At 36.9% G+C, this 26,477-nt stretch overlaps 1 protein-coding gene across 1 annotated transcript in view; it reads right to left on the bottom strand.

Annotated features, from left to right (window-relative positions):
* Nucleotides 1-26,477, bottom strand: part of Anxa10 (annexin A10) — a 46,123-nt gene that overhangs the window by 7,776 nt on the left and 11,870 nt on the right. Inside the window, exons 4-9 of the mRNA XM_042054917.1 lie at nucleotides 18,748-18,861; nucleotides 13,533-13,623; nucleotides 11,562-11,641; nucleotides 2,907-2,960; nucleotides 2,720-2,813; nucleotides 1,487-1,582 (exon numbers count right to left, since the gene is read on the bottom strand). Of these exons, the coding sequence (XP_041910851.1) occupies nucleotides 1,487-1,582; nucleotides 2,720-2,813; nucleotides 2,907-2,960; nucleotides 11,562-11,641; nucleotides 13,533-13,623; nucleotides 18,748-18,861 (529 nt within the window). The remainder of the gene's footprint in view (nucleotides 1-1,486; nucleotides 1,583-2,719; nucleotides 2,814-2,906; nucleotides 2,961-11,561; nucleotides 11,642-13,532; nucleotides 13,624-18,747; nucleotides 18,862-26,477) is intronic.

Here is a 26,477-nt window from a genome sequence, read left to right as displayed (position 1 = left end):
GTGTTAGATATTATTTGACTAAGTTTGCCATGGCTTTAAACAGCCTGAAGCCTTCCCAACAGTTGTCTCTGTGGTATCCATTGAGACTGTAGACCATCAAATAGTCACGCTTGAAAAAGTACATAGATTCATTTCATATATAAGTAACAAATGAGGAGCTATATTGTTTCTTCAAAATAAAATCTTATTAGCTTTTCTTTAGTTTAAGTAATTGGTTTGATCATGAGACCATATCTTCATCTTTATCTAACTTTCATTACAGAGAGAAGTAGACCTAATAACTAATCTTAAGTCACTTCTAGAAGGCAAGTTTCCTGGGGACTTGGACATCTGTTGTTATTTTTATTTTCTTGCTTTGATATTTTACCTCAAGTACCCAATTAGAGATACAGTAAGCAATCATTCAATATTAATTGATGGAATGAACCAACCAAGTTTTTCCTGGTGTTCCTGATGTCTACTCTCTGTTCCTCTCAGATCCACTGTTTGGGCTTCTTTGAGATTTCAACAATTTGAGTTCTATTCTAACTCTGTTGCTAATGAGCTGACATGTGATGTATGCCTATTAAATCTACTGGGAATACGATGGAATATAAGTGTATTTCTTTCTAAGAATCATTCATACTAATAATCAACTCCATCACTCATCTTTAGGGGTTTCAAAAAACCCACCAAATCATTTTCATAGGATATTTGCTTACTGGTTAATTCATAAAAATGCTGTGACTTCTCAGCTCTGTGTCAAGACTTTCTTGGAATGGAAAATTGACAACAATGGTTTATTCACAACCCATCAAAGTGTTTGTCTTCTGAACCTATTACGGAGCATTTCACAATGACTCTTCACGTACTTTTCCTGAAGTGTGAGTGTGGAAGCCACAGACTACATGGTAAAACATGAACACTGGAATAGTCACTATGGATAAGAGCAATGACCTTTTCTACAGTGCGCATATCATTTTAGATAACATTCAGGAAAAATGCCTGTGGAACTCACTGCTAATTAACTATTTAGGGTTTTTGATAATATGATTTGTTCCTAAAAGAAATTTTATTAAAGATAATAAAATAATAAAATCAAAAGCAAAATTTGAAAATATCCCTCTTCTCAGAGACAAGAACATAGTCACACTGTTAGCATGCATCTGTTCCTGACAAGAGGGTGAACGTCAATGATCCTAACATAGATTTAAACCTGGGACAAGTTGCTTCTTGAGACAGGGCATTTGAAGATTCTCTTCTGTCATAGAAAAGTTGAGCCTATTTTAGGGAATTATGGTAGTTCATTAATGTCTCCAGCTTACTACCTCATTGCATTAAACTACTAGCTAATGGACTTTCCTAAAGTTTATAGAACTTTCCAAATAATTTCATGGAGAAAAATGCTTCATAAATCCTACTCATGCAAAGTTAATCCAGTCACAACTAGTCAGTGCTGACTTTGGAATGAAAGGTCAGTTGTTCATTCTAAAAAAATACAGCTTACCAATTGCAACCAGCAGCTCCTGGAAGTAGCCATCATAACAGTCATTGATAGCATCCACCAGGCTTTGGCCAGAAATATTTTGAAATTCCTGGAAAACTACAAGAAAATTATGTAATTCAAAAGAGATTTTTATATATATCATAAACTTAAACCTTAAACCATGGCTATTTTACTATACATATAATGGTTTAGACCTAAAGCATTTCCTAGTGCTGCTACCCACTGTGGCAAAGAATCTACTCTTTGCAATAAGTATAGATCTTATGAGATGCAAAAACTTTTATGAACCATGGACTGTAAGGACCTGCTATTGCTGAACTGGGGAACAATGGTTACCCCCACTGGGACTCAATGACTCAAAAACTGATTTAGACGGAGGGAAGGTACAGAGTGAGCTATTGTCTATGATGCATTTAGATAAGACATATATAGTTAACAGTCTAAATTCATTTGTCAACAGCAAACTTTCTGCTAGAGCTTAAAAACAAAAGCTAAATACAAAAGTCCTCTGAGTGATGTTTAGGAATAGAGTTTGGAAGAGTGATTTTGAGGAACAGAAGATTACCATTCGCAGCTTCATTTACTAACATAAAATAACGTTCAATAAATTCTCTTTTTAAAGAGTTCACTCAGTTGGCCCTATCCTTGGCAATATTCAGTTCTCAGCCATTTCGACTTAGATGTGAAGAAGTATTGCTATTGTTTGTATTAATATTTAACATACATAAAGTAAAAGAGGCATAGTTAATTAGAGTAGGCCATTGCTAAAAAATTGATAGGACTTTACTTTTAATTTAAATGTATTTAATCTGTTTTATAATAATGGAAAGGAAAGGTGCAGTTTGGAGAAAGTCAAATGTAGCTTGATGTGACCACATCTCAAAGACCAGTAGATAGTATGGCTATTTCATAAATCACAATGTCTATAACAAAGACTTTGACTCAGGGGCTGGCCACAGTCAGCTCACTGGAGATTATTCAAGACACAATATAAAGTACCTGGTACAGGTAATTTTTAAAAGTCTATATGTGAAAGCTGTGAGATTCACTTATTGGAAAAAAATTAGGGGTAGAGTTTTATTCTTTAGCAGTGCATTAAATGAGGCATACCCTATAGACATAACTCAGGTAACTGGATTTTCTCTATTGCTGAGTGACAGTCCCTCTTTTATCCTAGTTACTTGTATGTCACTCAATTGGTTAAAGAGCTGTAAAGAGCCTGTTTCTAGTTACCCAGCCAGAGCTGTGGGTAGCTCTTGTTGTATAGGATCATTTGCATCATGGTTTTATGTTCCCCAGTCTTCTGCTGGCAAGCTTCCCACAGGACCTGCAACATCACACAGTTAGAAAGGAGTCAGAACCAGCTCCATTTGCTCTATCAAAAGCTCTGTTATTCAGGGGGACAGTCAGACTTGGTTACCATTGCATCCTGAGCAGCCATGGCAGGATCTGCATATCCTTCCTCTCTGTTTCCCTGGGAAATAAGCAAGATGTTTTTAGATGGTCTCAATATACAGAACATATAGTGAAGTATTTATCTAATTATTCTATATTAATAAAAAATAGGATGTCAAATATTGTGGAAAGAAGTTAGAGAGAAATCACCAGGAATCTACTATCTCTTAGCTCCTCAATCCAAAAAGTCCAAGACCCTCTCTAAGCCCTTCCCGAGTACTTCTTGTCTCTCTATCTGTCTTCTTTTTTTTAATCTCTATAATCAATTTTGGAGAGTAAGCTCTGCCCTCTTACTCAAAACAAACTTTATTGTCAGTCTTCTGAGCATCAGAATGCAATCAAAACTTCAAGCAACAATATAGAACTCTTGGGGCAAAAATCCCAGAGCCTGCAATCAATGGTGACTACTTTGCAATCTCTATTATTGATTTAGATACTTCAACACATGAGGATTAGTGTGTAGTTTTGTAAGAAGTTTCTTTTTGAGCTTTTCTTTGCAACAGAAGAACTTGGTGAAAAACGTTGAAGTGATTTTTTTTTTATTTCTATGAGGTATTTTGCTTCATCATGATGAGCATCCATCCCTTATCAGAGGAGGTAGTGATGGAGTTTAAGACTGTTAATGCAATGGTGCAGACATAGCAGTATCTGACTTGTAAACAGGATTTATATAAAAACCAAATAGTGATGAAGTATAGGCTTTGCAATGAGAATTTTGTGTAAAATCTTTTAACCCCCACTCTATCATATAATTAATAGAGCCCATTTGACCTTCCAAATAGAAGGAAGGAGGACTAAACAATGTAAGACCCAGTCATCTCCAGGGTCAAGGAAGACAGCAGAGAGATGGGAGAAGTTTCTGATTAGAGTTAATTTCATTATTTTAGTTAAATTACAGAGAGGGAAATCACTAAGTATGAGAGAAAACTAAGGATACAATGTCTTGTAAGAACTGATGCCAGTGACGTCAGTGAGATTGGAAGGTGTGTGTGTGTGTGTGTGTGTGTGTGTGTGTGTCGCGCACATGTGTGCACATGCACATGCGTCTCTCTGGTGTGGATAACATTGGATTTAGTTCTGAATTAGTTTCAACTGCTAAATAACATGAATAGTACCTCAATTTTCTCATATGCTTCTTGTTAGAGGAACTTACACTTTGGCTAAGGAACTGGTGGTGAAGCCTGAATAATGGTGTTGGTTATGATCATTACAAGGACAGTCATCCCAAGGTTGTAATGAGAAAACATTGAATAGAATTGCATAGGAGACAAGGCTGGAAATTAGGCAGGACTCCTCAGATGCTAAGAAGGTTAAGGTGAGGCTAAATTAGCTTTGACCAAACAAACAGAGAAAGCATCCTTAGCTAACTAGCTGTTTGTAGAGTTAGTATTAAGAAACCTCCACATAGTTCATGGGCAGTAACACCTTACATCATCTATTCAGGGTTTTTCAGATATGTAACTTCACAGTTAAGATCATAAAGGATGCAGAAAATATCTGTGCTATTTGAGAAACCATCCTTTGCCAAGACATCTATAAATCACTATATATAAATCACATATACACACCTTTCTACCTAGTAGCTTCTTGGAAAGAAGAAGTGATGGAGAGAGAACATGGAGCTGGGTAGCCAACTCAATAGAATTATCAAAGAGATTGAATATGTATCCATACAGTTCTACTGCTCAAAGTATTGGATGGATTAAATTTGCCATATTAAATAACTATTAAGCATTCTATTTTTTGTTAACACATACCTAGACACATCTAGAAAAGCATAATTATTCATAAAGAAATAAATCTCACATTGTTTAATGACTAAATTTGTAGTCCTGAAAATTTAGGAACTGGAGACAACATCTAAAGAATAAAAGTGATTTTACTAGTCAGTGGGATTACGGGTGTCATTTTATCTTTAAATTATGAATGCATGGCAGTGAAAGATCCCTAGTGGTCTTACATTTCTACCTTATTTTGGAGATAAAAAAATAAATGAACTTAGAATTATTAAATCAATTGTCTCTGGCATAAGAGTTAGAGAAGGACAATCATTAAATATCAATGGCATTGTTTGCTCTAGGATCTACTTTATCATACGGAAATTCATTCCTAACAACCAATATCCTTGGGCTCTATTTCAAATTTCCTCTAAAAAATTTAATTTACAAAAAAGTGGAAATAATTAAAGCATTATATCTTCTGTGAATGTATACTATTTATTTGACAATGTTATCACAGTAACTGTTAGTTTTTATCTTATTTGAGTTTTGGCAGGCTTTTGTGTAATTTTGTCTTTTTTCCCTTAGTGCTTTCATTCCTGGGTTTCATGTAGTCTTTGTTTCTTTGCCTTGGCTTCATTAAAAATTATTCTGTCCAGCCTATACAACAGTTCAACTTACCCACTCTGCCCAGCCCTACAATTTCTGTCTCCCACTTCCTGATTGGATACATTTTTAATCTCTTTAAAAAGTTCTTTATAAAGTCCTTATTCCTTATTTTATAATAGTTTAATTTGCTTTGATATTTGTGACTTTCATAAGGCCTAAAGACTTTGTCTCCTTTGTTTTCTAATGATTCCGAGTTGTCAGAAATCATACTTGTCACATTGTAAGTAACAAGGAGTGCCTCCTAGGTAAGGCAAAGAATGCTTTTGGATGGCAGACTTTTATATTTGCTTTCTGGATCTTTGAAGTGTGATCTTTAACTATGCAGCTAAACTCCTTCACTTGCAAATAATGGGAGAACTAGTTAGAGATTTTCTGTAGTTCTATTTACACGAGCTTTTGCTTAGAAAGGTGATAATCTTAAATATTTAACTTGCAGTGGTATCCATCTGTATGGGAGAATGGGATTTGAGTAAGAGGAAAGATAAAAAGAGAGAAATTAAAGGCAGAAAAATTGAGTACACTTGATAACAGAAGAAGGATGGCAGTAATGCCATCGATGCCTCTATGTACAGATTCCAGAAAGGGCCCTCCAGAGCATCCTGTGAGCCAAGATGAGGAGTGAGGCTGGAGTATTTAATCAAGTTGCTTCCCATCTCTTTGAGAAAATACTTATCCACAATGTAATTTGCACATGTTGATTAATTAATCTCCAAGAAACTAATCCTTCTTTATTTGACAGATAATTAGACCTTCCATAAATAAAGAGTACTAAAAGCTGCAGGAAGTGTTGTGGGACAGCTTAATCACTGGCATCAGTTCTTTATTCAAGATGAGTGTGCTTCCCTTCAGTTGTTTATTGGCAGAAAACCCTGTGTAGACAAAGTACAAGATTTTCCTCACAGAAATCATAGCAGTGATTTTCACCCTTTGAAGCTCACAAATACCTTCAAGTTCTTATGTTCTAAGTCCCTGTCTCCATTCATATGCTGAAAAGGTGTGTCTGAGTTTTAATGTTTGAAGAAGTAGATCTGTGAACAACCTTTCCTTTAATTCTGAAAATGAGGGTAAACACAGGATGTGATGTTGTGATTGCCGCCACTGAAGAAAGATAGGATATTTCTACTGTGCAAGAACTGAAAGAAGAATTAACTCATATTCATGAATTTGGTGAGCAGCAGTCTAAGTCTCAAAATTTAAGTCAAGTGATAAACCCAAGGATATACAACTGAATTATAAGAAAGAAAGAGGAAAGAATAACCTCTCTGTCTGTCTGTCTGTCTGTCTGTCTGTCTGTCTGTCTGTCTGTCTGTCTATCATCTATCTCTATCTATCTATCTATCTATCTATCTATCTATCTATCTATCTATCTATCTATCTATCATCTATCTATCATCTATCTATCTATCATCTATCTATCTACCTACTTTTCATCTATCTATCTATCTATCTATCTATCTATCTATCTATCTATCTATCAATCTATCTACCTAGCTATCATCTATCTATCATCTATCTATCTATCTATCTATCTATCTATCTATCATCTATCTATCCATCTCCTTTGGTGTGTGTGTACGTGCACACATGTGTATGTATGCATGCACGTGTGTAATAAAGAGAAAGATAGAAAAACAGAGGCAGAGAAAAATGAGTATCTACATTACTGTGTTAGAGAAAGGGTAGGGGAGATCAATCTGAACTGCAGTGTTCCGCAGCTGTGAGGTTAGAGACTATTAGCTCACAATGTAGTCTCTCATCAGAAATATGCTCCACAAACATTGGTCCAGATAGCTAACCGACTCTCAACTTCCCAAATCACTATACAGAATCATAAATTCTACATCAGGGGCTCCAAGTAAAAATATTCACTAAGTGTAATCAAAGTCAGTAAAAATTTTTAAAATATTTAAAATCCTATTGAAAGTCATACAGTAAGCATTCTGAATCTTCATAGAACTTCTGTGCTTCAAAAGCAGTATAAATAAATGAGACAAATTAATTATATATTAGTGAAATTTGTTTTCTTTATTTTCTGAGTTTACCGATCCCTATGAAATATGCACTACTTTCACTCTTTGTGTTTAGCATTTTGAGAATAGTACTATGAAACTATGGAAGCATATAATATTAAATAAACAATAAACATTGTTTTTACATACAGATTGCTAAGAAAAAGAAACAAGTAAAATTTAAAAAAAAAAGTGAGAACATTTTGGTAAAAGAGTAAATTAAGTAAACTGTTTCTTGCTGCCTGATAAGTCTAAGACTCAATTCACCCTCATTTTCTTATGTTGAAAATTTTACTATACTACGTGCTACTTCCAGGGTGCACACACACAAACACAGATACACACACACACACACACACACACACACACACAGATAGAGAGAGTGAGAGAAACAGACAGAGACAGAGACAGAGAGACAGACAGAGATGAGAGACAGACAGAGAGACAGAGATAGAGGAATAAATAGAGAATATGTTCATGTTCATACTCCAGATATCAAATTTAAGAATCAATAATTCATTTTTATCAATCTAAAATTGTATTAAGTGGAATTCATTGTCAAAGTAATCCCTTACACCACATACCCACTCAGCCCCTACCCCCACAGATACAGAAAAGCATACACACCAACACACCAACACAAACACACAGACAGACACACAGATACATATACAGGCATACATGCAGACACACAGACACACAGACACAAGACACACACACAAATACACAGACACACATACAGACACATGCAAATACACAGACATACATACACACACAGATACACATACAGAGACACACACAGATACACAGACACAGACACACACACAGACACAGACACACACACAAACATAGACACACACCCACAGACCCACACCCAGGCACCCAGACCCAAACACACACACACAGACAGACACAAAAACACACACACACACAACATAGATATATAGATAGACAGACAGATAAATAGAGAGAATCTTTTCCTCTTGCTCAACTATAATTCATCTATATAGAAGAATCTCTGGAAACTCTTGTTTTAATTTACATTACATAACATCATTACCTTACAGTAAAAAAAAAAAAAGTGATCTTCCTTCTAAATTTAGAGAATGTTTTAATTAAAATTAAGGGAAAAAACTCTACCCAATATAACAAAATTCCAAATGTCCCATGCAGAACCCTCCACTGTACTGTTGATTTTGGAAGGTGAAGTGACTTAATGAATGTGTAGATAAAATGAGGGAAGGTGCCTGAATCTGTGGGGGAGAAGCTCTCATCAGAAGTGGCTGTTCAGATCTTCACGTGACCTTGAGAAATGGAATTTACTTGTCCTATGCTTTTAAGCAGGCATTAAAAACAGGAGCTGAACTCAGTAAGGAATTAGTTATCTTGCAAACTGAAGTTAAAGAAGAGAGAGGAAGTTTAAAAATCTGATTCTTTTAAGAGTTAGAAGGGGTAAATCCTTGTAAATGCCAAACTATGTGACTGGAGAGTGGCAGAATACTTGGAAAAACATGATATATCTTGACCTTACAGTAATAATTAGCTCATTTTATTGCTAAGAGACTTACAGTTATGAAATAAAGAGACATAATGGGGATGCAAGAAGGCAAAAATAAATAATCTAAAATATATATCTCAAAAAGTTTGGAGTGTGGGTAATTGTGCATGAGTCTAACTGTGACTGGGTAGGTCATCATTCTTCCAAGTTTTCAGGATTGTTAATTTTCAAAGACTTTAGGGACTTATTTTTTTTAAAAAAAATACTGGCTATTTAGTTTTTGAGTAGTAAGCTGTTGGCCCTTGTAAATTTGTCAAAATTGAGCCCTCAAGGAGGATAGACTCACAGATAGCCAAGAATAAAAAAGGACAAGAAGAAAAAGCCACAGAAATGTATAGGTTAAGCAATTCAGGGAGCTGGTGAAATGTCTTCGTGGGTAAAAGCCTTGTTGAACCTGATGACCTTATTTTGATCTCTGGAACCCACATGGTGGAAGGAGATAATGGGCTCCCACAAGTTACACACTGACCTTCACACTGGTACCGTGGTATACATGTGCTACCCTCATAAATACATTTTAATTTGGAGGGGCCTAGCCTGTTTGGATGCTCACCTTCCTTGACCTGGATGGAGGGGGGAGGACCGTGGACTTCCCACAGGGCAGGGAACCCTGACTGCTCTTCATACTGGAGAGGGAGGGGGAGGAGAGTGGGGTGAGAGGGAGGGAAATGGGAGGCAGGGAGGAGGTGGAAATTTTTAATAAAAAAAGTGAAAAAATGCAGGAAGGCATAGTAATCAGCAAAAGAGCTTTACAGAGAAGAGAATGAATACATAAAGTATCATATTGAGTTTCCATCTGGTGATTCTCCAGAAAGGATGTGCATCTTGGTAGCCATTGGGTGTGCCTTTCTCAATTTCTCCAGTTCCAGTCTGAGCAGGTCATATAGTTAGGAAAACACACACATACCCACACACCAACAATTAATGAAAAAGAGGTCATAATTTTTAATATATTGAAGGATTTGGAGAGAAGTGTAAACATTGTAATTATATTAATCTAAAAATGTAAAAAATAATTAAAGAAAAAGAATTTATGTCCTGGGTACTTCTCTCCTTACTTTATTGTATAAGACACTTATTTATGCTCTCTTCTTCAAAGGCAGTGGATTCTTTTCTCCAATGCACACTATTGTGTATGGAATTCTATAACTTTTAGTGCCTTTTTTGATTCTATGTCTAATAAATTTGTTTTGCCAATTACTGGGCTGATATTTTTGATTTATAAAGGAAAAGCTTGCAGATTCATAAATTATTGCTTTACTTTAGGCACACTATAACAGATACACACACCAGAACACAGTCAGTATAACATACACACCAAAGCATCCACACCACAACACCATTTCCTAAATGAAAGAAAAGTCCATGGCCTTCAAGATGTCTTCTGAACCTGCAAGGTTTTGTTCATTTTTATTACTGTTTAAGTACTGAACACTAACTCTACTTGAATTATTGAACACATCTCCTCGACAGGGTGACATGAACATTCAAAGGCAGATATAAAACTAAAAGATGATCATGCTTTAAAATATTACTGTTATTACAATTAATTGGTGGAATGTTGCTGAGAAATGTTAATTGGATAGAAATAATTGCATACCATTTACTCATTATAGTAAAGAAGATAAATGGCAAGATATAATTTTAATTTGAAGTAAGGTTCCTCTTTGGTAATGTATAGCATAATAGAATTTGTAAAGGGTGCATTGAGATCTTTTCCTGGCAGTAAAATACAATAGGAGCAAATTGAATTCTGCATTTCATTGTACTGGCTTCTTGGACAGTCAGTGCACGTATATACATACATACATACATACATACATACATACATACATACATACTCACGTATGTACACACACATGCTTACACACAAACATGTCCACACATATATACAAGCATGCACACACACTTTTGTGCTGCTGGACCTTAAACCTAGGTGCTTGCGCTGGTTAGGAAAACATTTTGTTGCTAAACATTTCTAAGAATATTTGTATTACATAATTCTATTGAATTAGATGAGAAGTTAATTTACTTGCCATACAACATTAATTACAGAGTATCAGCCCAGGAAATTTAGTATTTCTTCAACTCATCTACTAGTTTTTTTTTAAATGGGATACAGGATTGTACAGAGTTACTTCAGAGGTTAAGAGCACTAGCTGTTCTTGAGGACTTGGGTTCAATTCTCAGCAGGCACATGGTGGCTCGCAACTGCTGTAACCCCAGTTTCTGGGAATCTTATAACTTCATCTAGCACCTGTGGGCACCGGGCATGCATGTGGTGCACAGATATACATGTCGATAAAACACCCATACACATAAAATTTTTTAGTTGCATAAAAAATCTGGACTTGATTTCTAATTCAAGTTATAAATAAAAAGTCAAATTTTAAGTTTTCTAAATAATCATTTACGCATGCATATGTGTTTGTAATAATTTGGAACATAGTAGATTTGCAATATTTTAAGACAGAATTGACAGTCATACTTATGTAATGTGTAAGTCAAGTTTTAAATTAAGTGATTCGAACTTGGCTGATAGTAAATGCTGTTACATAGAATGTATGAACGAACTGTAATATGCTGGATTTTCTGCCATATTTAGTAAGGATGAAATGTGGCCATTTTTAAAGATTATAAAATATTATGATTTTGCAATGTCATACCTGAACCAAATTCATGAGAGTATCTCTGAAGTGTCCCGAGGTCTCTGAACAAATGTCCTCTTGAAGGTTATTGCTGTATTCTGAGTAATAAAATATCCATGTTAAAAGGTTACTATAGAACCTCATATCATTGGGCTTTACATAGCTAATGCTACTGAATGTTAAAGATGAGGACGCCATTAGTCAGTTTTCTGTTTTTTGTATCATAAACTATGTCAAAAACACCTGTATTCTAATGGTAATATTAGCCTACATCTGTTTTACTGAAGAGCTAATTTTGAGTCAACATTGAAAAAGAAGATGGGAAATCACTTGTCAGTCTCTCATTCTGTAGATAGGGGTTGTTTTTTACCATGTTGTAGACTGTTGGCTGGGCTAACCTTTCTCCCCGAGTACTTCAACTCATCTTAATGTTTCACGTGAAAGTTATTTTGTTCCCCCTAAGAACAGTTTGGTTGCTCACCTTCCTGGACTTAGGGGGAGCTGGGAGGACCTTGGACTTAACATAGTGAAGGGAACCCTGATGGCTCTTTGTCTTTGGAGAGGGGTGAAGTGGAGGTATGGGTGGAAGGGAGGGGAGGGAAGGGGGAGGAGGAGGGGAGGAGATGGAAATCTTGAATAAAAAAATGAGAAAAAGAAAAAAAAAAGAAAGTCTTGGGTTTCTTTTCTTTTCTTTTCTTTTCTTTCTTTTCTGTTTTGTTTTTCTGAAGTGTGATGGTTGAATGTAAGGAATTCTCGATGTTCACAATATACAATGGTGCAGAAATTAAAAACATTTTTAATATGAAAATTATCACCTTTTTATTTTTAAATGTGAAAACATTTAATTTTGAGGTAATTTGTAGTTATGGTGACATTAAGTAAGAAAGTGTATTTGTTGAGCAATGTTCACTGCTTGCTGTATTTTGTTTATACTCAAGATGTCTCTTAGGTAAAGGATAATACACGTCTGTATCAAGGTGCAGGCACTTCCTGTCATACTAAAGCATCTACCTCATAGATATTTGTACTTATATTTAAGGAAAATTTGCTTGATTTCCTAGGGAATTATTCCATTTTCAGCATAATAACAATTATTTTTATTTAATGAACACATTGATTTTGAGTGATTAACATTCATTATATTTGTTGGCTTCCATATTTTAGTCTTTTGATTGATACATAATTGCTGTATATATTTATATCGTACAATATAATGGTAAAACCCATGAGTACATTGTGTAATGTTGTCTACCACTTATTATTATTTGATGCAACCACTCCTTTCTGTTGGCTACCTTGAGGTATAAAATACATTATTATTATTGTTCTTCACTGTCCTGTTCAACAGGCTATCAGAACTTATTCCTCTAGTATATGACAATATACCTGTTGATCAACCTCCCCATCCTCCCTCCCACCTACTCCAGGGCTTCCAAAAAACCCCATTCTATTCCAGTGAGTCATATTTCAATTGTCAGATAACCTGTCTTGCCTAATCTTGGTTGTCATCTTGACTCATCTGGGAGGAGGGACTTTCATTTAAAGAAATGATTTCCTCAGACTGGTGTGTAGGCATGTCTGTAGTAGAATTTTCTTGATTGCTAATGAGGTAGGTGGGCACAGCCTATTGTGGATGGTGCCATCTCTGCACAGATGGGTCAGGGCTAGACAAGATAAGTTACTGAGCAAGTCAGGAGAAGCAAGTCAGTAGGGAGTGCTCCTCCACAATCTCTGCTTCAGTTCCGTACTTCAGATTCCTGTTTGAGTTACTGCACTGACTTTTATCATAGATGGACTGGGACCTGAAGGTCAAATAATCTGCCCCTGTCTATATACTTTTGGTCAGTGTTTTATCACAGTAACAGAGAAATAAACCAGATGGGTGCCTTAAAAGAATTTAAAATACATAAAATGAAATACTTTTATGTGTTACTTGAAAAGTATAACTGCACATGTACATAATATATACTTATTCATTTATTTTCTTACGTAAAAGGTACGCTTCTCGCATCTGGAAAATCTCCCCATTTGTTCTTGAAGCTAATATTTCAATGAGGCAGTTTTCATCAGTGCCTGCACCCTAAAAGTTAGAGGGAAATATGAAGACACTTTTATTTGGAACAATTGATTACTTTCTGTACAATACCAGAACAAAGCATTCATTGTGTTCTTAAAGGTGGCAGAGAGGAAAGAGAGAACATTCAGGATAAAACTCAGCTCAATCTTAGGTCTGTGTTAACTGTCCACTGTTTGATGTCCCTGGAAAGATGATGTCATCTGTCTGCTGGAATTTCCTTCTTTTACCTAAAACAACAGCATGGGCACTCCCAATCAACACAGTAAAGCCCACTAAGTGCTTCTGCTTTCCCCTGGAGTGGAATTTGAAACTCCATGTGTTGCTGGAATACCAGCTCTTAAGTATTTTGAAGTTAGCAAACACAGGTCTCATAATTTATCGTGTATATTTTGGTGACCTGTGCTTGCATCCCCCTGGCTTGGGAACTGTGCTCAGATTGCCACAGCACTGAAACTGGCTGTGTTCTGCAGTATCTTAGAGCATACAATGTTCTAATCTGTCATTATGGTCTTAAAGGTGGCACATCTCTTGGAGAAAGTCCTTGGGACACCTTAACATTTTGTGAAGTGTTGAGAATTCTTGCTAATTCCCTCTCAACAGTCACGTATGACCTCATTCTTACAGTTTTCTAGCATAGTTTCACAAGAAATAGGATTGGCATGTAAAATTTGAAAAAAAAATGTGATTGGCTGGAATTGACTGGAATTTTATAAAATCACTGTTCTGATCAGTGAATATTATAATTAAAATTAATGTGTCTTTAATTTTTTGTTTCTTGCTTAAACCTCATCTCTGTCACATATTGTAGTCATCTGGTGTTTAGAAAGCAGACTATGGAGCACTGCACAGCAGATAAAAATAACGACATCCTGAATTTTGCAGGAAAATGGATGTAGCTAGAGAACACCATTTTGAGTGAGGTAAGTCACACACAGAAAGACAATTATCACATGTACTCACTCATAAATGGTTTTTAATTATAAAACAAAGAAAATCAGCATACAAATCAATCCCAGAGAACTCAGACAACAATGAGGACACTAAGAGAGACATACATAGAACTAATCTACATGGGAAGTAGAAAACGACAAGATCTTTGTGGGGGAGGGTTGAAGGGGAAGGGAGCAGAGAGAAATGTAGAGCTTAATAAAAATCAATAAAATAAAAAGAAAGCACACAATGAAGAATTTTAACTGTCTCCACGAGTCTAATGCCAGCATTTGAAAGAAGTCAAGGCCCCCTTTCTCCCATATCCTCATACAATAAAATCTGTAACAAATCTGTAATTCATTTCATGAAAACAACTTTTCTGTAAGGTCATAATTCTTTAGAAGTAAAATTTTAATGCACCTCGGCAGTATTTCCTATATGTGTTTAATTTAAAGACATAAAAATAACAATATCCTTGACATTTTGTTTCTAATTTACTATTTATTTTGATTCTTAGGTAAATGTTTATGAGTAAATTTAAAAGATTCCCGTGATTTTAAATATATTTTCCTCAACTTGAGAACACATATGGAAGAAAGACTAAAGTGAGCAGCTCTGAGAATGAATTCACTCAAACCCATTGAAGCTGACCTTAGAGATGACTATATTTGAGTCTCTGCTACCAAAGAAAAGGCTGGCCCCAGCCTGTTGTCTCATAGATGTCATTTTCCCAGAAAGCCTCTTTTTTACCACATTATTGCCATGGGTACATATAGACATTAGTCATAAAACAATCCCATACCAGTTGGAATTATTATTAATAAAAGAGTTATTTATTTAAGGGGAACACTTACAGGTAACTGTCCTAGACAGCAGCCCTCTGTGCAACCAGGAACAGAGTCTAGTAGACAGAAGCAGAAACAGAAGCGAGAGAGAGAGAGAGAGAGAGAGGGGGGGGGGGGGGTTACCTCTGCTTTTTAAAGCAAAAGAGACCATGCCCAAGTGGGGCTAGTATCTTAAAGGCTATTGATTGAAGGAGTGGAAGGAGATCCTGCCGTATCTCACCATTTTGTTTAAGTAATAGAGTTCCAAACCCAATAGAAAAGAATATACACTAGGAACAGATATCAAGTATAAGATTAGAATTACAATCAGCATAAACAATATTAAGCAAGGAACACATGCTAATGTTTTAATGAACATTCTCTTTTAAGGAGTCTAAGTCTTGTATTGGAAATAGCTTGGCTAGATCAGAAGAGGACTGTAATTATGACTATCTAATCTTCAACCCCATTGAAGGCCTGAGAAGGGAGATAATATTACTTGAGCAGGCAGAAAGTACATTCAAGTGACAATTGTCTATATTCTGTCAGTTATGTTTTAAATAAATGCTGATTGGCCAGTAGCCAGGCAGGAAGTATAGGTGGGAAAACCAGACAGGAAGTGGAGGTCAGTCAAAGAGAACAGGGGAATTCTGGGAAGGAGGAAGCCCATTGCTCCCAGTCCTGTCCAGACACTGAAGAAACAAAATATGACCTGCCCTGCCGAAAAGAGCCATGTGGCTAACATATATGAGAATAATGGGCTAATGTAAGTTATAAGAGTTAATAAGAAGCCTGAGCTAATGGGCTAATCAGTTTATCATTAATACAGACCTCTATGTTATTTCTTTGGGCCTAAATGGCTGTGAGACCTGTAGGGAGGACAGAAACCAGGCAGTACAGAAACCCTGACAACAAATGGTGCTCATGTGAACAACTGCATCCACATAAAGCTTGACAGAGCTTGGGAAGTAATTCTAGAAAGAAAATAGAGTTAAGAATGGATTATTTATAGCAGCATTTTCTCAGATGGGCTCTGCTTGCTAGAGGCAAGCACTCTCATTTAAAAGAGCTTCCTGACTCAGCTTTAACTGCAAAATCCTACAGCTCTTTAAGAGGTCCTGCCATGAAACAGTTAAATGGTGTTAATAAAAGTGGACCACATGCTTTCTGGTTTTCAGCAATAGCAGGACAAAAGCTGTGCCATTTTAAAATGATGGCTTTCTGGGCCATTCTGCCAGTGCAAACTCTGACTCTTTGAGGTAGGAGGTCCGGCTACAGAGAGGGCATTTGAGGGTTGGTTGTGGACACACTGTTGCAGCTTGCTTGCTGGCAAGGACCTTGAAATGCTACAGATTTTTGGCAATAAACATGGCTCTGGCCAGTACCTCTGCCATGAGCCTGGAATTTCAGAAAGCTAAGGAATGGGCTTGATCCAGTGCTCAAAGCTGCTGCACACCATGGCCCCGGTCTGCGCTAGACCCAAGTTCATGAGCTTCTGGCAAGGGGCTGGAGGTTGAGAATAAACATGCAGAGACAGACTGACACACAAACCTTCCAACACTGATACCAAAAGCCCCTCTTTATTAACACCATGTAGACTTAAATACACTGCAGTCAATGGGTCAACAGGTGAAAATCCCATCCTCTGATCTTCTAAACTAGGTACAGCTTCTAGTAACTTCAATTAGAAGGTTCTAGGAGGGAAGAGCAGCTGAAGGCCAGGACTCATTAGTCCCAACATCCAGCTGAAGGCTAGGACTCACTAGTCCCAACACAAAGCCATGGCTTTAATCCTCTCCATATTGCTTAGCAAACTAAAGACTCATGGTCAGAAAAAAAGACAGATATACAGTAAAGAGAGAGTCAAAGATGAAGAAAACCTCTAAATGGTTTACAGTGTGTTAAAAATATATGCAAGCTTGAGAAAGAAAAGAAAAAGTTAAAGTCCTTAAAATAAAAAAGAAAAAAGACAGTAGTTGGGTATGGTAGTATGCACCTTTAATCCCAACACTTGGTAGACAGAGGCAGGCAGACCTCTGTGAGTTCAAGGCATGGAGGCACATGCCTTTAATCCCAATGCTTGAGAGGCAGAGGCAGAGAGACCTCTGTGAGTTCAAGGTGTGGTGTCACACATCTTTAATCCCAGCACTTGGAAGGAAGAGGCAGGTGGATCTCTGTGAGTTCAAATACAGCCTGGTCTATAGAGGGAGTTCCAGGACAGGCAAAGATATACAGAGAACCTGTCTCAAAAAGTTAAAGTAAAAATAAAAGAAATAGAGGTTAAAGTAAAGCCACATAAAGATGGAAAATACACAGATAATGTATGTTATTATGCTCTCTTTGAATTGTTTTAATGCTGAGGAAGGAGCAGCAGTTGCCAAAAGATAGTTGTTTATAAATGCTGCTAAATTAATCCAAGGTAGGTATTTTGAAAATACCTTACTTCAAATTTGAAGTCAAAAGGTATGTTACTTTGGAGAAGAGATTTTGCTTTTGTTTCCACAGGAAATAAGAGGCTGTAGATTCATTCTGAGTTAAGAAAAATCAGGTTTGATCAAGGAAGACCACCCGAGAAATCTCTGATAGGAACAGATAGCCCAGATGTCTGAGTCCTACATCCAGAACAGTTTCAAGACTGCTGCCTGAGATGATCAAGACTCACAGGATACTCTAGTCAGGACTTGATCATAATTCTAAATTTTCTTTAGGTCCCCATAAGATTATCAGTGTCCGCAACCAGCAGAAAGTAGCCTGGAAAACTACACCCACATTCTCAAAACTGGACTATAGATGTTCTTTTTTTTAATGAGGGGGAAGTGGTGTGGGACAATTGTGTATATTCTGTCAATTATGTTTTAAATAAATGCTGTTTGGCCAGTAGCCAGGGAGGAAGTAAAGGCAGGACAACCAGACAGGAAGTAGAGGTGGGTCAATGAGAACAGGGGGATTCTGGGAAGGAGGAAGCCCATTACTTCCCAGTCCTGTCCCAACCACAGAAGAAGGAAGATGTGATTAATCTTCTGAAAAAGGTACTGAGCCATGTGGCTATCATAGATAAGAATAATGGGTTAATATAAGTTATAAGAGTTAATAAGAAGCATGAGATAATGGGCCAATCAATTTATCATTAATATAGACCTCTGTGTGATTTCTTTGGGGCTAAACAGCTGTGGGAACTGGTGGGAGAACAGAAACAAGGCAGGACAGAAAGCTGAGACAAGTACATATTAGATGTTCTCCTTTGTCTCCCCAATCATAAACTACAGGAGCATCCCAAGGAAGTCTCTGTTGAAATCTGATCCTGTCCCTGTCATAGATGTATTATTGGATCAGTCTGTATTTGATGCAGGTGTATTATTGGGTCAATCACTACCTTCATGGCATGCCAGAGTTCATGAGCATCGTAAGATGGTGGGGGGTACATCAGGCCCACCATCACTTCTTTGAAGTGAGAAGAAAGTTGTTCCTTCAGATCTGCAATCAGGTCCTATGGATGAAGAAGGAAACATAAAAATTATAACCCCAATTTACCAGAGAAATAGGACTATGAGAAGTCTTCTATGAAAATGTCCTTTCTCTAGTATTAGAAGATAAGTGTGGTTTGGTTTTGACACATACCCTTGGGTTATGCCGGACAATGGACTGGAGGGTTGAAAATGAATGACTACTTTAATCCCATCTGTGAATGACATTAATTTAGCAGCATTTATAAACAACTATCTTTTAGCAGCTGCTGCTTCTTCCTCAGCATTAAAACAATTCAAAGAGAGCATAATAACATACATTATCTGTGTATTTTCCATCGTTATGTGGCTTTACTTTAACTTTTAGTCACATCAGCACAGGAGCCATTTCTTTCTATACTCCCCAACTCTCATGCCTCTTTTGGTTTCCTTGTAAAAATAAACATTGAACCTGCAAGCATTTCAGTTTGGGGTTTTTAGTCTCCTGGATAGAACTAATGAATCACTAATCCTTAAATAAAATATGTCTTTTACTTTAGTTTCTCATTATATAAATCTTTTTAGTAGGGTGTACTTGGCTATTTAGTGGACTAAAACCTTAGAGAAATTGATTAATCATACAAATTTCTCAAATAACAGTCAAATTATTTAATATCTTGAAAATTAAATACTTCAAGAGCAAAACATACATGACATATTTTAGTTTTTGGAATACAGGTACAAAATATTAAACCAATACTTTAGCTTTTGCTTTCTATTTTTCTGGTATGTGAAGAAATTAAAAACTGCTAAATTATATTTCTTAATGTTGATCAGGACAATTGAGAGATGTTTAGTGTTTATTTGGTTTTGCTAAAACCTATAGAGTGTATCTAGATCTACTTAAAAGTGTGCAACAGTATTTAGTATTTAACACTATTACTGAGTCATAACTAACTCTACTAGAATAAATTCAAACGTTTGAGACTTTATTTACAAGGCTAAGTCAATATCAGAAGAGATTAAACTTGAAACACAGAGAAGACATTGGTCAGGTAAAGTAGGATGTCTGTATGGAGTTCTCAAACTAACTTTAAGTCAGTATCAAGTTGGTTTGAAATCTAAATGTTTCTGGAGACTCAGACATTGTTTATTCCAACCTGTTTTCAAAGAAATGCTCCTGAAAATGGGGATCTGATCAAAGTAGATGAGAGAGTGTGAGGGTTTAAATAACCACGATTTATTGCTGCTATCTCCCAAAAGGGATTTTGATGTGAAAAGAATTTTTATTCTCTGCATCAAATCTATAATTAAATATAAGTAGTGCACTGTTCAGGAGAGAAATAAGGGACAGTACCTTGATGTGGTTTATCTGTAGTTTTTTGAAAGTCTTACTGGCTTTGAATTCTCTATCCTCCTGCCTCAGCCTCCTTAATGCTGTGATTACAGGTATGTGCCTCAAAGGCCAGGCAGTCTGTTTTGCACTGGAATGTAGCGTACTGGGAGCCTAGACAGTGAGTACAGCATATATTTTGTGAATGCGGAGTTTGTGTTCAATGAGGTGTAGAGCAGTGCATTGAAAATGTGAATACACATGGACAGATTCACTATGCCATTCGGAAGAGATAAGAACGTTCAAGCAGTGGATGCAACTGTGAAACACATGTATTGGCTCCTGGCCTACCAGCCTTCCCTTAAACCTAAGCTGATTCCTTATTTGAAACCCATATAATTTTAAATTTATTTTATTATAATGATCTAGGTATGTAATAAAACTTCATATGCATCTATATTTTTTCAGTGTCTATTAACACACAAATTGTTTCAAAAACTTTTAAACTCAGCATTTTTCTGTACAACAGGGTTGTGTAAAAAAACATATAGATAGAACACGCATAATATGTAAATGAACACATAAAAAAGAATAAACAAACACATGAATAAATAATATAGAAAAACAAATAGCTTTTAATTATGTGCAGAGAATAAATGTACTATTTAAGCTAAAGATAGTGTTAGCACACCAAATCTTTCGTTTGGTTTTGAAGCACATTTGTTTGATCACTTCTCTCAATCCATATGAAATAACAGCATTTTTATCTTCTAGACAAATATCGCATATGCAAACCGAGGTTAGGATTGCCACTAGATGGCGATATATATCTATATTTTGTAGTGTGTGTGCGAGAGAGAGAGAGAGAGAGAGAGAGAGAGAGAGAGAGAGAGAGAGAGAGAGAGAGAGAGAGAGAGAGAGCGCTAGAGTAAGTTCATTTTTAAAACTTCAGTTAAGTAACAGTTTTGTGAAAGAAGCCATATATATTAGATATCCTTTACTGTCACTGTTATAACTATTAATCTTGTTTAAATTATTGTCATGAGATTGAAAGAATATTACTGTTTCATTGTATTTTCATTACTCTGAGTACAGAAAACAGCAGCCCTCTTCACAGGGTTGGTCTAAGCATTACAAGACTTGAATGAAATTGTTTAATAATATTTTTAACACTTCAAAATGTACTCCCAAAATGCCATTCCCTCCAAACTATTAAACAGTGCTTACAAATAAGCAGCCTTTGGCTGTAAACGGTTACGCTACAGTCTTGTTTCCATCTTCCTGTCTTCCTAGTCTCTGTCTCTTTCTAGCTCCACAGCTCAGAGTTCCGTCTGTTATCTTTCCTCTCTCTTATTTTCACCAAGTCCCATTGTCAGCACAGTCTGTTGTCTCTAACTGGGAAACACAGTCATACTCTGTGGGCTGCACATATGGTGATTCTGTAAGAACACAGCAGGGATGAGATGGTTTTCATCGCTTAGTGACTCTTGGTTTCATTATTTGAGCAAGTCTGTGAGGTTCATGCGATGACGTCATCCAATGCTTTGCTCAGCCCCTGTGCTTGTTAAGCAGCTTGTTGATAAGCAACTGTTGCTGTTCCCACTCCTGGGAACCCTGCCCAGGCCATTATCATTCTTCTACAATAACAGAACAGGCATCTGGTGAGTTTTCCTTGTGTGCTTATTCCCTACCTTCTCTTTAAAAATCTGATGATAATAATCTGTAGAAACACAAATTGGAAAATCATTCTTCTGCCTTAAATGTTCTCCCACACCAAAATAAACACCGTCATCCTTCTATATTGTTTGTGGTTTATCTCTGAAGAAAGCAGACATAGAATATGTCATTGCATGTAACTATACACGCACATTCTTAGCAGGGTTGACATGATTTATGATACATTCTGATCACCTCTTGGCCCTCATTGCTCTTCTCCTTGCTCCTGATTGGTCTACTCTAGCTATGGTGGTCATCCCCCTGCTTCTGAAACAGCAGATCTGCTCTGCTGTCTGACTTTGGTCTTCACTCCACCTTTTATGTTCTTCCCCAGTGTACCCTCACCCCTACAGCCTTCTCTGAAAAACTCATATACCCACTTAGTCCGGCAGGCCCCAGTTGGCCCCACATTTCCCATCTGACTTTCCCTTTACTCCACAGTAGGTACTGTCTTAAAACTGACATGTTTTACTAGTAAGGGTCCTTAGCACCAAGGCATGGAGTGGCTCCACCATGGCAGAGATTTGACCCCCTTTCTCCGTAGTTCTTTCATCAGACCCTGTAGCTGTGCCTGCTAACTGCTAAGTACAAAATAAGAACAAAGTGAGCAAGCAAATAGATAGGGCAGCATGTAATTCAGCCATTGTTTATTTGTAGTTATTCTCGGTAGTTTGAAAACAAACAAGGAAAGCAAGCTCTGCTCCCAGCAGCCTCCCATGATCGGAGGGTGCAGAAATCAGGGTAATAACCTGGGCACAGTGTACAGCAGGGCGAGGGCTATTGAGATAGGAATAGCATGCTATTATCAGGGCACCAGGAAGGAGACTGTGCCTTCGACTGGGAAGATAAATATTGAATTGTATGTTTAAATAAGTATACTTTGAAAGTTCAAAGAGGAACACTCAAATCGGCTTCCTAATGAGAGCCTTAAATTCTCACTTGGAGCTACATAAATAACTTCTCAGTTGCAACCTTTGGAGTGTGACTCTCCCCAGCCTCATTGCTTCTGATTTCCTCTTTACTGAAACCTTGGCCTGAAGCAGGCTCCCTTGGAATCACAGCTTGGCCTTCCATTAAGCTAATAAGTACTTGCTTTTCAAATTGAGCTGTTCTGTGCCACCACCATACCATACCCTTTCTGACCACTCTGATTAAATTAAAAATAAAACAACGCTTTCTCATCCACAGTTTCTTTTATTTGCATCTTCAAATGGGTCCAGTGGGGTCAAAGGTGGGAGTGTGAAATCTTCTTTGTTTGAATAGACTCAGGGGAACACTTTCATGTGTTTTTAACTTAGATTCCTTTTCCTAATTAATCACAAAATAAGGCCTATTACTGAAATACTCAAAAGGCAAGCTCATAGATGGAAGGTTAGACTCTCTCTTAATTCTACTCAGTGTGTGACCCCTGTGCAAACACACAATTGTGTTTCATTACAAAGACATTTGTGAGACTGGTGTTACTTTGCTGCAGTAAGAGAATACTCCTTCACATAGCTACTCTGCACAGGCACTGTCACATTTTATTTATTTCATTATTTCTAGTGGATACATGGGTAGTTGATTTTTGACTTATGAGAATAATGACTATTTGGTCTTCTAGAGAAGTACAGCATAGCACAGCATATTGAAATTGGAACAGTTTGGATCTGGAATGTTCTTTGAAGGCTTACACATCAAATGCTTGGTCCTCAAGGTACCTATATTTGGAGGCGATAGAACCTTTGAGAGATGGGACTTGTGGGAGTTTCTTAAGTCATGAGGGCTTTGGTTTTTGGAATTTCTTGGTTCCTTGGTTACAAGGCAGCCCCCTGTATGAGAGCATCTTCACACAGTTCAGGGAACAACTTCATAAAGCTCAGATGTGTTTGACTATTACTAATGAGATGACTCAAATTTCTTCTGTCTCTCATCAAGAATCTTCTTTACCAACATCTATGTCATCCTGGTTGACTAATTTGCTATCTTGTAAACAAGATAAAATCTTACACCTTTCATAGTGCTTACTGCATAGCTATATAATATATAGATACATAATTTAATAAGCCTTACATAAAATAGTACTGTATTTAAATAAAGCATTTTCAATATATATATATCAAGAAATAACATACATAAATATTTAAATACTTACATCATATAAATATGAAAGTGCAAAATACTGAAAGAAAAACACATAAAGGACTGTGTGCTAACTGTAGACAAACAGCATCTTGTCTATGAAAGAAACATGGAAAAACAACCACCATTAGGCATGATCAGGGGACAAAGGTAAGGTAAAACTGCAGTGAGATTTCAGTTACACCGGCACTATAGAATGGTTATAGATGCAGTGAGATTTCAGTTACAAAGGCATTATTGGTGTAGGAGGGTCTTCTTTCTACATGTTGCTTTCATTGGTCAAATAAAGAAACTGCCTTGACTTTTTGATAAGGCAGAATTTAGATAGGTGGAGTAGACAGAGCAGAATGCTGGGAGAAAGAAAGCAGAGTCAGGCAGATGCTACGGCTCTTCTCTCTGAGACAGACACTGGTTAGACTCATGCCATTAAGCCACAGTCAAGTGGCAATACAGACTACTAGATATGGGTTAAAGCAAAATGTGAGAATTAGCCAATAAGAGGCTAGAACTAATGGGCCAGGAAGTGTTTAAATGAATACAGTCTCCATGTAATTTTTTCAGGCAAAGCTAGCCAGGTGGCCGGGAGCCTGGAGGCAGGAAACAGCCTGCCGCTCCCTTTCCAACACATTATGGAATGATTGTGGATGCAGTGAGATTTCAGTTTCACGGGCATTGTGGAATGGTTAAAGCTGCAGTGAGATTTCAGATGTGCCCGGATGATGAACTGGCTATATTGAAGAATCTTCATATCATCCGGTGCTGCTGATGAATCAAGAGAATCAGGAATCATAATGCAAGGGGGTAGAAGTGTGAACTTTGAGAATGCCTTATGTACAGAACAACATGAAGCCCAGAGGGTCCACCTTTAATGCAGGAGTGACAGCAGTCAGTTTTCCATTTCTCCAGCCCCTCTCCTCTTGTTCCTCCTTCCTGCTTTAGCAGATACAGTACGTATCATTCCAAAGAGTGGTAATTTCAATAAGAAAATTGCAGAGGCAATTTTCTGAATTTGTGGAGCTTTAATTCTTAAAAAATATTTTAGAAATCAGAAATTATTTTTCTTATTTGTTAACTTTCTAGTTTCATCAGGAGGTTTATTTAACTCATCTTAATTACTATTAGTTATTTATAAAATATTTACCTGTATAAACTATACAGTAAACTATAAAGTTTAGTCTTTGGGGCTAAAACTATATCTATTGCCCCCTTCAAACTAGAAATAAAGTCTGAAGAAGAAAGAACCCTTCTTATAGGAAGGAGGGCCATCTATAAAGTAGATTAGATAATTTCTAGAAAACTACTTCCTAGTTATGTTTCTCTTAAGTATTGATATTTTTAACCATGAAGCTCAGAGACAAGAAGGCAAAGTGTATCTGAAGTGAGTCTGAAGAATGAACTCTTCATAATTCACATCTATGTATGCAGTCTTAATGGGATTAGACAACATGGTGTGCCATAGCAGGATTTCAGAGTTTCTGTTTCAGGATGTGGAGGGCAAAAAGTCCAAAGTCTTGGTATGAAGGTTTGAGTTCTATTGAAGTCCATTTCCTTGGCATATACACAGCTACCTTTTTTTCATCACACATACACACCTTTGGCTCCCCTCCCATATTGAAAGGCATCCTACTGAACTAAGGATCTACTCTTTCCTCCTCCACATCTTTAGAAGTCTATTTCCAGATATAATCACACTGGGAGGTGTGGCTCTGACATGTGCATTTTAAGCACCATGACTCAGTCAATAGTGTCAGCCATCTCAATGGGACTGTGGTCGGTGCTCTGAACAGGTTGGTGAATAGAACAACTATTCCTTCCTCTCTGGAGCTTGTATTTCAGAGGGAGGTGACACAACATGAGAAGAATGGGCTGATATATTATGATGATAATTGCTGTGTACACACAGTAGTAGGAGAAGGAGTTACAGGTGTTAGTATATGCCTTGGGAGTGAGTGACACTGAAAGATATATTAAATTATCTGGAATAGTTGACATTGAACGAAACCTTGAAGAATGTATGGGTAGTCACTGTCTTTGACAACTCTGGTGCATTCTTACTTGAGAAAAAAGGACATTAACGAGAGGCTGTGGAAGGTACAATTTAGTCACATGATTTTATTCTGAGCATGCATGACATTACACAGCCAATGCTGTGATTAAGTGATTGCTAGAAATCAATATATTTCAGAGTTGACCACTCTTGTTATAGCTGAAAAATGGGAACATGAATTGCTTAATGCTCCGGTTGAAGCCCTTAAGGAGTCATTGTCTGGTTGTCAAGTTTGTCATGCATGGGCAACCTTCTCCCATTTGCTTGGTCCTATTGCATTGTCAACAGCACAATACTTGCTGTGGTAGGAAAGACCAGTGGGTAATCTAATTACTTACACATTCATACTGACAACTATGATAAATCTAATTCACCAGATTGGCTTATACTTTAAATGAAGAACATCCTCCATGTTAGACCTTGGACTGAGTTCTAGAGAGAAG

This window comes from Arvicola amphibius, chromosome 4, assembly GCF_903992535.2.
Source record: "Arvicola amphibius chromosome 4, mArvAmp1.2, whole genome shotgun sequence".
In the NCBI taxonomy this organism is placed as follows: domain Eukaryota; kingdom Metazoa; phylum Chordata; class Mammalia; order Rodentia; family Cricetidae; genus Arvicola; species Arvicola amphibius.
The sequence above is the reverse complement of the archived record's forward strand: the minus strand, read 5'-3'. Positions and strand labels throughout refer to the sequence as shown.